The following is a 12,974-nucleotide window of genomic DNA, read 5'->3' as shown; positions in this document are numbered from 1 at the left end:
CCACTCCGCATACGGAGTCAGTGAAACAGTAGGAACAGGTGAGCCGTCGGAGTGTGAGAAGGTAAGATCAGAAAACGGGCTTGATGTTACTAAGAAAGGGGAAGACAGAAAAAGATCAGCAAATTTGCAGGTAAAGTTGGCATAGGGAAAACATAGACTACAAATCGCAATCAACATGAAGGAGTATACAGGGCCTCTCTATACGCTACAGGACTGCACGGAGGGGCTGGCGGACACGGAGAGGGCTGTGCAGTCAGAGGAGTGCTGGGAAGAGCTGAGGGGGCTAAGGTGGCTGCTCATGGTCACATGGCTCAGTCCCAGTGAGAGCTGGCACTCAGGCCCTGAGAACGCTACCAAACGCTTCCTAGTAGGCCACCTCCTCCTGAAGCACACTTGGATTACTGAGGGGCTCATTATATGCCACAGTTTACATGCAGCATAAAGGTTTCTGCCTTTTTGGCTGTTTCCTTCACCTGACCAGGTAAACTTCTGAAATGTAGGAAAGATGAAAGTCATAGGAGTCAATTTTGCTGTCTGTTAGTAGTTATTTAATATTTAACCTATCTTTATATCTATCTATCCATCATCTACCTATCCTTCCATCCATCTATCTGGGGGATAAAGGGTAGTAAGGGGAAAAAATGGAAATGTCCAGAGATTAGCCAAGGTGTAGCAGAATGAAAGCAAAGTTGAGACTAGAATTAATACACAAGCAAGACTCGGTATGGAGCTGAAGCAGAAGCGAGGCCAGGTGAGCTCAAGAGCAGCCAAGAGAAGGGAAGAGGTGGGAAGGGAGCCACAGGAGTAAGGTAGAACAAGGTGGAGCCTGGCATTTGCTTCTTGAAGTGCAGTCCCAGGACCACACAGGACATTTGCTAAGAAAACAGAGTGCTGAGCCCCAACGCAGTTCTACTGAATCAGAATCCTTTAGGAGCAGGTTCCCAGATTGAATTTTGCTGACCTCCTTATGCCTGTATGTTAGAGTTTAAGAATTACTGAGCTAGAGGAAAAAATCACTGGAAAAAATAAATTACTCTTTTTTTAATTGTCATAAAATACACATAAATTTTACCATTTTATGTATAGTTTAATAGTGTTAAGCATATTCACATTATTGTGCAACCTGTCTCCAGCACTCTTTTATCTGACAAAAATGAAACTTTATACCCATTATTACCTATTAATATGCCCAGTATTCTTACTGTTTATTTGTTTAATACCTTTGCTAATACCCAACTAGCTATCCTAGATTTGGGGCTGATTTGTTATCTGTGGAGTGCAGATATGAATGCAGCAACCAGGTTTGTGGGGCAGGGTATAATCTGGTTCATAAAATATTTTGAATATCACACCTTCTTAGGTTATTATCTAAGTAAAAACTCCAGAAACCATAACAGAAACCACAATATGAAATAAGTATGTGTTAGGAAAAAAAATATTCATTTTCGTCTACATTTTTCTTCTTTATGACACGTTTTGGAATTTGTGTTTATTTTTTCATTGAAGATTTCTAAATGCAGACTATCACCTGGCATGCTTGATTGTCACGGGGTCAACACGGACACACAGTCAGAATGTGTGTGACGTACGGTTACATCCGTGTTCACTGGCACACACACAGCTGCACAACCCCTTTTATGGACAGTGGCAAAACGTGCCATTATGTCGATTTGTTGTCATTTAACATTTATTCACAAGCCACACTATGCTAGGCATTGAGATGTTTTTCTATTCAGAATTCAACATCTAGTGCCATACCCACCTGATGAACTGCTCCTGATCTGGGGTCTATGATCAAAAGACCTTCTGGCTTAGGGCTTCCTCATGATTTTTCTTGGTGTGACTAAGTCATTCCCCTTCCATTTCACTTTGAAAGTCAGTTCTCTGTTGTGAGGATTAAGAGTGATTTCACTTTCTGAAATCTTGTACCTCTAGGAAATGTTCATGTGCCCTTCTTGGCCTCCATTAGAAATGTAGTTTTAGAAATTAAAGCCATAGTTTAAACAATAAAGAATTTAAATTTAAAAAAAGAAATTAAAGCCAACCAATGACTCTTTTTACATCCAGGTTGTGTGGTATTCCTTTAATACATAATTTTGTCTTACTTATAAGCAGTGCTAAATAAATGTGCATTTAAATATTAGCTAAGCCTGATTTTGTGGTAACTAAATCCAAACTGGGTGTCATGGTCTACCGAGTATAATCTTTGGTTTTAACAGACAAGTAATGCGGTTATTTATGACTATCTGCACAGTCCTCTAGAGACTTAAAAATTACTATTAAAATTCCAATTGAAAAAGTAAAGTCTCTCTGGTTACAAAAAAGTCATAAACAGTGTCTCTCTAATTTTCATAATAGTCCAGTACAACTCCTTTTTACACATGGAGAAATAGAGGCACAAAGAAAATAAGAAGTTTCACTGAAGCCTCACAACTAGATAAATTAATGTCTTCCTACTTAGAAAAGCACTTCAAAAAGATCTGATCTTTTTGCTAACAACTTCATGTGCAAAAAAGGAAAACAAGTATTTCCTCCTTCCTCTCTGAGGGCCATTAAAATCTCCCTAAAGACTCCAGAAAGGCTCTGATTTTATTAAAGACGTGCTATAAAACATGCAAACAATATCGGTAGAAGTGTTGCTATAATATCAGTAGGCTCTGCAGACTGTTAATGAAATTTCCCACCAGGAAAAATACAGAGAGGGGAGAACAGGACTGGACACAAAATTAAAATCTAATCATGCGTGAGCCAAATTTAAACATTTTCAGGAGATCCTATGAAGACTGTCCCATTGGTTGCTGCTTTAAAAATGTGTTTTGCAGTATCAAGGAGATAGTGCAAATATGAAATAAATATGTATTATATTAGTCATTTCTTTAAAGGACATTATAAAAGTCTTCAACAATGGTTACCACTGGTTTATATTTTCATATAGTTTGAATTCTTATGATGAGCATTCTTTTTTATTGCTTTTAGATAGAGGGGAGGGAGGAAGGGAGGAAGGGAGAAAGGGAGGGAGGGAGGGAAGGAGGGAGGGAGGGAGGGAGGGATTTGCTGTTCCATTTATTGATTAGTTGATTCTTGTATGTACCCTGTCTGTGAACTGAACCCACAACCTTGGTGTATCAGGACAATGCTCTAACCTAGTGGTCGGCAAACTCATTAGTCAGCAGAGCCAAATATCAACAGTAAAATGATTGAAATTTCTTTTGAGAGCCAAATTTTTTAAACTTAAACTATATAGGTAGGTACATTGACATTAACTTAATTAGGGTACTCCTAAGGCTTAGGAAGAGCCACACTCAAGGGGCCAAAGAGCCGCATGTGGCTCGCAAGCCGCAGTTTGTCAACTACTGCTAACCAACTGAGCCACCAGGCCAGGGCCAATGAGCTTTAATTATTTTTAATATAAAAGTTCATTTCTGCCGAAACCGGTTTGGCTCAGTGGATAGAGCGTCGGCCTGCGGACTGAAAGGTCCCAGGTTCGATTCCGGTCAAGGGCATGTACCTGGGTTGCGAGCACATCCCCAGTAGGAGACGTGCAGGAGGCAGCTGATCGATGTTTCTCTCTCATCGATGTTTCTAACTCTCTATCTCTCTCCCTTCCTCTCTGTAAAAAATCAATAAAATATATTTTTTAAAAAAAGTTCATTTCTACCATTTTAAAGCTTAATAATTAGATTTTCCACCTCATAGATTATGCAGGTAAAATTTTAAATTGCAATAAATTGAAATTAAGTGCTTTCCTCAGTAGCACAATATTTTCCGGAACTCTTTCCCGCAGGTAGTATTTGTGCATTTTTTTTTTTATCATAAATGAGGTTTAATATTAGTTTGGGACAAACACAACAGATTCTGAAAGCACTGTACTCTAACCTAGAATTTATTATGGGTTATCTACCATTCTGGAGTTTACATGAATATCTGAGAATTTTAATTCTGTTACTTTTGTGATAAACCTTAATATTCCCAAGTGTGCTAAAAATCTTGGTGCTTTACAAGACACTGAAAACATGACTTGATTACATTTCATTTGATTCCAATTAAAAAGCACTTAAGAAGTTTCTACTGAATTAGATTACACTGAATGTTTCTATAGAAAACACCTCATTATCTGAGGCAGCTTTAATTTAAAATGATCACAGAGAGTGAAAAACACTGTTCATTTTAATAAAATGGGCTTAATCCCGTATCATTTCACAATTGCATGCAGTAGATTTTGGTTTATTAAATAAATGTACAAGGGTGCTGGCAAAAACATCTATAAAACTGAGTGCTTCATTCAGTTCACACAAAACAAATCTAGTCACATGGCTTTTAAGTCTTAACAGAAACCAGAAATACTGCCCCCCCAAAAATTAATAAAAATGAGGAGATAATATCAAGACAAGTGAAAATAATGCCTTTTCGTTGAATTTTTAAGCAGTGAATTTTACAATTAAGTAAAAATGAAAACGAACTTCAGAGCAAACATATTAAGCAACCATAGTCAAATAAAAATGCAGGGTGCCACCAAACATAGCATTTCTCCTTTTAACCAAAGGAATACCTTGAAATCAAATTAGTGTATATATAAAAATCAGGACAAACTAAAAAATTTTGGCCTTCCCAACAGTGTTAGGCAATTTTCTAAAATGTTATTTTCAAGCCCCAGTCTGAGATCCAAGAATGGGAAATTATGATTAAAAACAAAAAGATGATTAAAAGTAAATGCCTGAAGTCAGTTATTTTGTACGAAGCATAAACTGCTAGCTTTCAATGGACAGAAATCTGTATACACATTTGGCACGCCCATCTCTGATACTTCAGAAATAAAGGCAACTTTGTGGTTTGTGGTTAGTGATTAAGTACCAAGTGAACCTGTGCGTGTTCTTGTATAGGAAAAACTGCAACATTTTGAACGTTTCCCACTTGTAACAATGTCTTTATTATGCCTTCCAGAATTAATTGACCTAAAATTCAGCGACTCCAAGATATATCTATTGGATAATTAGAACTCTAAGGACCAACAAATAAAACACATTATTGACTTTTAGTTCTTCAATCAAACAAATATTTACAGCTGCAATTTGCGAAAATAATTTCCTTTTAGTTTGGCATCATCTCAAAATCTGTGCTACTGATCTGAAGCATATCAGGATCATCAACACCCTCCTCCAAAATTAAGATTGAAATATAAAAACAATGCTGCATCATTTAGCACAACTTGCATCTACCTTCCCAGCCTGGGTGGGTCTCCTCTGAAAACAAGTGAAAACTCATTATTTTTAAGCTTCTTTGAAAGTCTGTCTGACCTTGAGACCAAGAACAGCAGGGAGGATGAGGAATAGTGACCTGCTTTAGTGACCAGTAGCTATAGATATCAGAGAATGTGCTTGTTGTCAATGATCATTGCTGAAATCTGTCTATACCACACGGGAACGATCAATTTTGTAAATGATTGCAATAATCAAGGAAATTGCCTAATTTATAAATCCTTGCATACAGCATCTTAATGGATTCCTCCATTTTAATGCTGATGCCTTCAGAGCTAAATGAATTGTTGTCCAGGCTGTCATTACACGAAATGATAAAAACATTCCGTCTGGTGGGGAAACCACATCTCATGGATATTCAGACTCTCAACCCATAATCACTCATTAGTGACTTCCATGAAAGTTTCACACTGCTGAGCCTTAGGAAGAGCAAAAGAGGCGGCTCGTGTCTGCGCGCTCCTGTAAATCCCTGCTTTCGTTTCAGAATTTGAACAAATTGCCTTTCCCCGAACTGTAATGAACTGGTTGTGTCCCCAGTTCTGACAGCCCCATATTGTCAAAGTTGATCCTTTTTCACTGGGCTGTTTTTTGTTTTGTTTTTTACCACCGACCTCAGCATCAGCAGGTTCGGCCACTCTCAACTTCCAAATCCTGAAGCACATCAACACGGAAGATTCCGGATGCACCCAAGCAAATGGGTGCCGTTCCACCCCTGCGCTCCTGCTCACAGGTAAATCTATGGATGGTCCATGGAAACCGAGGCTGCACGCTTAGCTCTCGCCCTAAGCCCGCCACACGTAGATTGCTCTTTTCAGTTAAACCCTGGCCAATTGATTCCAGCCAATAGTGTGCTGTCAGTACTTTACTTACTGCTCAATCTCACTAACCTGACATTTATGGTGCACTGATTGGCCTCTGTCAGTGGTGCTGGTTGTAAATTCACTTTGAAAAGCTTTGTGTTAACAGCCTTCAACCAGGCTCCAAGAAGAGTACGAACAGGCAGCCTGACAATTGCTCGACCTCCTGCCCTTATTACAGTGAGTAAATCAGGGTTTGAGCCATTAGGCTGGAGCCTGGGGCCTACACAAAAAGGATTGACATGACGAAAGGTCAACCTCTGTCACACATGTGTAACAATTTGGATAATGGAATTCTGTAACTTATCTGAGTGAGGTGGCAAATGCTTACAAGGAACGGTATATTCTGCTCTGGCTTCTCTGGCTTTTATGCTAAGTAGTTATACCAGAGTCTGTATTTCTTGTGTAAATACACAAGGAATGCCTGAACTCATGAAATCTTGGAGTATATACGATTCTTAAAAAGAAAGAAAGAAAAAGACAGAGCAAGGCAGTCTAAAAGCGGTTCTGTGCATGCATTCTTAAAAACAGCAGAACATTTTCCCCACACTATCAACGTATCACATCCACCCTCTGAGAAAAGAGAATGTTGATACTGTGGACATGATTCCTCAGCTAGCTACGAGGCAGTTTTCGTATTCATTTTTTAAAACCCATAGTATTATACTCCAACTATAAGTGATTTCTGGATAACAATAAATTTACTCCAATAATTAAAACTGCCTTAATTGGCACTGAAATATAAAGGCTCCCCTGCAGGCTTCTCAGACCCAGTGTTGCCATAATCACATTTTCACCAGATCGCTTGCTGCCATGCAGTCACGGGGGGCGGGGGATCCAGGAACGTCTGAGACTCTGATTTGAATTTCTCTACCCCACTTTTAAGTCAGTGTGAAAAAAAAATTTTTTTAATTATATGCTGTAAGAAAATATGCAGTCAAGAAATACTTCTGAATTATTTTCTTTACGTGGATAAATTCTATCAATAAAAGAAGAAATCTGTAAACAATAGATAAAGTGAACTGACTAATGAGATACAGAACATATTACTCTTTATAAAGCATTTGCAACTAATGCACTGTAGCATCACGTGCATATCTGGATGAAACCTCACTAGCATGAGAATTTCCAAATGGCTGTTATAATTTTTTTTTTTTAAGCAGGGTCGTTTTGGGACTTAGAAAACCAAGGTGGCACTGTCCAGGGGGATGCATAAGTTAAAAGGAACGAGACTTTACATGGATCTTTTCAAAGCCAATTTTAAGTACTAAGTTTTGATTTTTAACACAATGCTGGAAATGATTCCAACAGGCGGCAGATGGTTTTACAGTTTATGTAAAACTACAAAATGCTCACACTCTATCAAATGGGCACCACTGTAAAAGACATCTTCAAATCAAATGAGGCAAAACCAAAGAGATATACCAGCTGTTACCCTGCATAATTTAAAACATAGTAGTAACATTACTATGGTTTATTTTTAAGGAGAAATTATTTGGATTTCATAAAACTGACACATTCAAAACCAAGCTGACAAGCAGTCTAGTGTATTAAATGATAAATTACTGAGAAACACAATTTTTACTTCAATATAACTGTGACAGCCACATAATTCTATCCCCTGGTGTTTTGATGAGTCAAGCGAAATTGAGCCAAATCTATAAAGCAAAATATGGAGTATATAATTACAGTACTATCACTGGAACAATTTTTAAATGATTTTAATTTGATTTTAAAATTATTTTAACTTAAAATAATTAATTTTAAATTATTAATTTTCAACATCTAAATCCATACAAATGGGTACAGTACTATAAATGGAATTGGGTCATTTATAGAAACATAAAATACATTTAAAATATAAAATCAATTCATTTCCTTTTAGTACCAATTACTTATGATGGTTTTGAAATATAAACATGCAGCAATGTGTAATATATTTTTAATATTGGTTTTCATTGAAGTCTTTTGACCTAACTTAAATGTTAATGATGAAAAATAGACCATTTGCTTAAAAGCAAAACTCTTATTAAATCTAAAATATTATGGCACAACATCAAACCACAAAGAGAACCACATTATGTTATCCCTTTTGATTTTCTGAAGAAAAATAATGAAAATGTCCACATAGTAAAGTGAAAATGAGACACTCAAATTTACTCAGGCAAAGGGAAAACAGGTTCTGTAAAATTAAATCCCTTTCTAGTACCTTGACTGTAATCCTAACAAGTCACTACATTATTTCAATTACCAGAATAATTTTTTTAGGTACAATTTATTTTGTCATCATTGCTAAAATTTCTTGTCAAATAAGACTTTGAATTGAAAGGCCTGAGTAATCCTGGCCTATCTTAAACTGTAACTATTTTAAACTTCTGTATTTTATTCCAGTAGAATTTTAAGTATACACTGTGTACATTCCTCAGGTCCAGCCATATTAAATTCTGATGTTAAACAGAAAGGGGAAACCATGTGCAACTAGATTAATTTATCTCAAGGGAAAAGAGCACATTAATAATTGAGATAATGTTTTCATAAATGTTGGAATCAAATGTGCCTTTTCACTTCTTTATTAGAAAACACATTAGGATAAAATTATCTCACTCTCATCAATAAGACCTAATTGCTGAGAAAGACTATGTTTTCTTTGCAAAACATTCAGAAAGATTTTTCCCATTACATCCAAAGGGCTAGAAATATATCATGCATTCAAGTCTTGTTGGAATAAATGTATGTAAGCAAGGCAAGTGATTATTTAATCCATCCTGTAGTGTTTTTGTTTTAAACAATCTGAATTTATTATTTCTTGTAGTGCATATTAAAATTCTGATTTTAAAAGAAATTGGCCAAAAAGAGATTAATACTTTGGCTTTTAGCTTATTAATCTCCTTAAATTACAAAAAATTACTGTCATTTATTGCTAAAAAAAAAGAAAAGAAAAACTCTTAGAACTTCCTATAAACACTCAAAAGAGTCAAAACATATTTAAGGTAATAGAATGATATTGAACTTTCTTTAAATTGCTATATTCTTAAGAACCAGGATTATATACAAAGATGATAGCACACTTACAAACCCATCAAACAAGCTCTCCATAGCTGATGTATGTTAAATATTAAAAAGTCATTTTTCTACAAAGAAAATATAGCTTTTAATTATTAAACAAAAGGAATAACTAAGGTGAATCTGATGTTTTCTCTAATAAGCCTTCATGTGTATAATAAAGTACAACCATACTAAAAACAATGAACTGTAAACTGAAACAAAAATCCATCATCTACTTGGAAACAGTGACGGGAAAAGATTAGCAATCCATTTATTGTACTGAAATAAAGATAAGTAACCCTGGTAAGATCCATCAGGACCTGAGTATTGAACTCTAAATATAAAGACATTTCTTCATCAGCAAGTGACTTGAAAAAAAATGTGAGAAAGAAAAACGATTCCAGTTGACTTTTAAAATATAATAGTCATGATTCAACTGCTTTTAATTTTTTTAAAGATCTGCTTTATGTCAATGTGATATTCTGGAAGATATCTAAAAGAGTGTGTTTTTAAAATGGATAATTTTTACATGAGTCACTAAATAATTATTGCCAAAATTTCCTATAGACCTACAGTGTATTCCAATTACCGATTCTTTCTAAATATAAATAATAAAATGATTAAAAATTTTCACAATTGAATTTAGGTTTGAAAGGAAAGAATAAAATTTAAGGAATAATCCAACATTTAGAATCTTCTGTTATAAATATAACTTAATTCAAATAGTCACATTTCATAAAAATAATAAATCATAATGCTTAAAAATAAATGATACTAATAAAAATCTGAAACCTATTACAGTGCTTTTTCTTACCAATAGCCATCGACTCTAAGTTCCCTGGCCCCAGTCAGTTACATTTTACATGATCCCTCAGGAGACTGATACATTTTCATGGCTGCATTTAATATCCCTTCAATCTCCTAAACATGTGTTATTCTGTTCCTACAGATGATAAAAACAGATAGACTGTCCTGAATTGGGAGAAGGGACTTGTAGATCATTAATGCATACACCAAGCAACTCATTTTTATAACACAGAACCACTTCTATGCACCACTACCTCCAACACACTCAACTCACACAAACAACAGGTAAAACTCACTTTATGTCTATTGAAGTATCAACAACAACAAAACCTAATTAAATTTCCCATTCTCTTTACTAAAACAGAATTTAAACTTCATCAAGAACAAGTAAAGGCAATAAAAGAAAGGCTCCACGTTTTTAGTTTATTATATATCAATCATGTTCTATATGCATAGTGGTCTCCTGACAACATCCCAATCATCCACAGCCATTTAGGAAAAAAAAACACAACTTAAAACTATAGGATTTCTTTTTTCATGTTTATGGATTTGTCCCCTGCCACTTTAACCCCAAGTCATCAAAGGGCAATAATGTTCACTTTTAACAGTTTCAGATAGAGCAAATCTGTACCACTGAACAACTGCTTCATAATTTCCTCAGAAAAGTATTGGCAGATCTTTAACTGTATGGTGTTACAGTTCCTAATAACACCACTGGAACATGAAAACTGACTAGAAGTGTTTTATAAACTTTAAACCACATTGGAGGTTACAATTAATTAGTCAGAAACAAAAAACAACTGGGAAATATTTCGAAACTAGACGCTTTGATTATTTCCCACTTGTCATTTTTTTTCTATCCAAAAGCTCTAACTTCTAACCTGCCTCTCTGTACCATACCAAGCCATTTTCTCCTGCCTTCTTTTCCTATCAAAATTTCTGTTAAAAAGAGAAAAAGCACTATTTGGTAAAATAAATATGCCCAACTTTTTTTTTTTCCCCTCATTCAAGAATCTTACGCAGAAGGACTAAATTTCACTTTAGGAGTGAAATGAAACCTGGAAGCCAGGCTCAGGGCACCAGCAGATAACTGTAGGAAACTTAGCTCATACCCTATGCAAGCATGTCAAACTCGCTGCTCGCAGGCCTTGTCTAAATAAATGGGGCCTGCAGCCCGCAGCCCGCGAGTTTGACATGCTTGCCCTATAGAGTATGTAACCCATATTCCCTATTTGATCATCTTGGGGTGTTGGGCTGTGAGCTCATACTCTTAGCTCCTCCCTCATCAAAGGGAGCTTTGGGACACAGGCCTCAACATCCCATTGCCAGCAGTCATGTAAGGGTTCTGGAGGCTGGGTCTGCTTTGCACAACACTGTATCTCCAGGGCGTAACACAGTGCTGGGCAGAATGAGTGCTCAGCAAAAATATGACTGGGTTACTGAGTCCCATGAGTTTTAGTTAGTGAATATGAGGCAGCTCACAGTGCAAATAATCATCTTGACTGGCCACTGAGCCAAGTGTGAGGGGCAAGCTGCTGTAGAAATGACCCATTAATGGAGCCCCAATGTCCATGCCAACTTGGCTGCTGACATTTCAGAAACTTTCTTTTCCGGCTATTCCCACTCCATTATATTGCCTAGCCTCGGTCAGGCAAGATGCTAGTAGTCTTACCCTTAAGAGTAAGACTTCTAGCATCTTGTATTTCATAAATAACTCCAAGGGTGGGAGGTGGCTAGCTAGTGGGGGCATTACCTACAGGCTAAGGGTCTGTCTCTGCAGGAGTGGATCTCAATCGTCAACCATGAAGCTCTGGGAGAAAGCTCTGGTTAACATTTTTCAAAGAGGTGGTTTATTTTTAAGTAATAGTGTCAGATAAGATTGTGCTATTGAAACATTGTCTTCAACTGGGTTATTGTCACAAAGTGTGCCTGTGTTTTGATTTTTGATTTTCTCGAAGACTGTTATTGCCATACTGCAAAGGACAACAGAGAAGAACCAGAACTTGTGATTTCTGATTCAGGGCGCTATAATTTGCTTACTGCGGGAACTTTGAAAGTTATGAATGAAACATGTTGCAGTCTCTCAGATTCGGTGTTTACAAAATTGTTTTTATCTGACAAAATGAGCTTGACTCTTTCCTCCTATTTATGCTAGGTTCCTTTTTGCCCAGTCCACAAAAACATACTGGAAGAGCTTAGAATGGGACAAAAAGTTCACCCAGCTCACACCCCCAAGGCCGGAGCTCTCTGCTCCATCTCCTCAGCTGGTTTCTCTTTCTCTCAAGAAGCCAGGATATCAAAGACCAAATCCATCTCAGCTGCAACAGAGGCTCCTTAAGGGATTCCACCGTCGGAAACCTGCAGGCCCTGTGTCCCTGGCTCGGCTGCCTTTGTGTCAGGTCTTTACAGCAGATGGTGCAGACACCCGGCATTTGCATGACCACAGAAATCTGTTCTCCACTATTACTCTCTAGGAAACAAGGGAAGCTCTCCCCGAAGTTGCCACCCTCCCAGGGCCAGGCTCTCGGCGGCCCAAAACTCTGGCTCCGCGAGGCGGCGGGCGACTTACCTCCCAGAGATGCTGCGTGTTTCTCACGGCGCCGGCCTGCACCTTCTCTGGGGGCAGGAGTACGCCCTGGAAGGGCCCGATCCAGGTGCCCTGCTGGATCCTCTGCGCCGCGCAGATGCCGTAGGCCAGGCCGGGCACGGTGCTGGTGCACAGGCACACCTCGCGCGGCAGGTCCCGCAGCCACTCGGGCATCTCCGGCGGGGGCGCGGCAGCCGCGGCGCTGCCCGTGCTCACCAGCCGGCGCAGCGAGTGCAGCGGCCCGTGCATGGGGCACTCTCCGTGGCGGTTGTCCGCGCACATGTCGCAACCTGCCGGGGATACCGGGAGGGAGGGAAGGCAGAGGTTAACTCGGCAGCTCAGGGGCCCACCCTCCGGTAACTTCCCGAGACAAATGCATCCCCACCCCCGGGAGCCACCTGCAGGGAGGTGAAGGCGGGAGGG

At 38.2% G+C, this 12,974-nt stretch overlaps 1 protein-coding gene across 1 annotated transcript in view; it reads right to left on the bottom strand.

Moving 5' to 3' along the window:
- PRDM6 (PR/SET domain 6) overlaps window positions 1-12,974 on the bottom strand; it is a gene marked incomplete at its 5' end in the record, with an annotated part of 99,609 nt that overhangs the window by 77,222 nt on the left and 9,413 nt on the right. The window contains one exon of the mRNA XM_081090344.1: window positions 12,534-12,841. Coding sequence (XP_080946470.1) covers window positions 12,534-12,841 — 308 coding nt within the window. The remainder of the gene's footprint in view (window positions 1-12,533; window positions 12,842-12,974) is intronic.

This window comes from Myotis nattereri, assembly GCF_964212035.1.
Source record: "Myotis nattereri genome assembly, chromosome: 4".
In the NCBI taxonomy this organism is placed as follows: domain Eukaryota; kingdom Metazoa; phylum Chordata; class Mammalia; order Chiroptera; family Vespertilionidae; genus Myotis; species Myotis nattereri.
The sequence above is the reverse complement of the archived record's forward strand: the minus strand, read 5'-3'. Positions and strand labels throughout refer to the sequence as shown.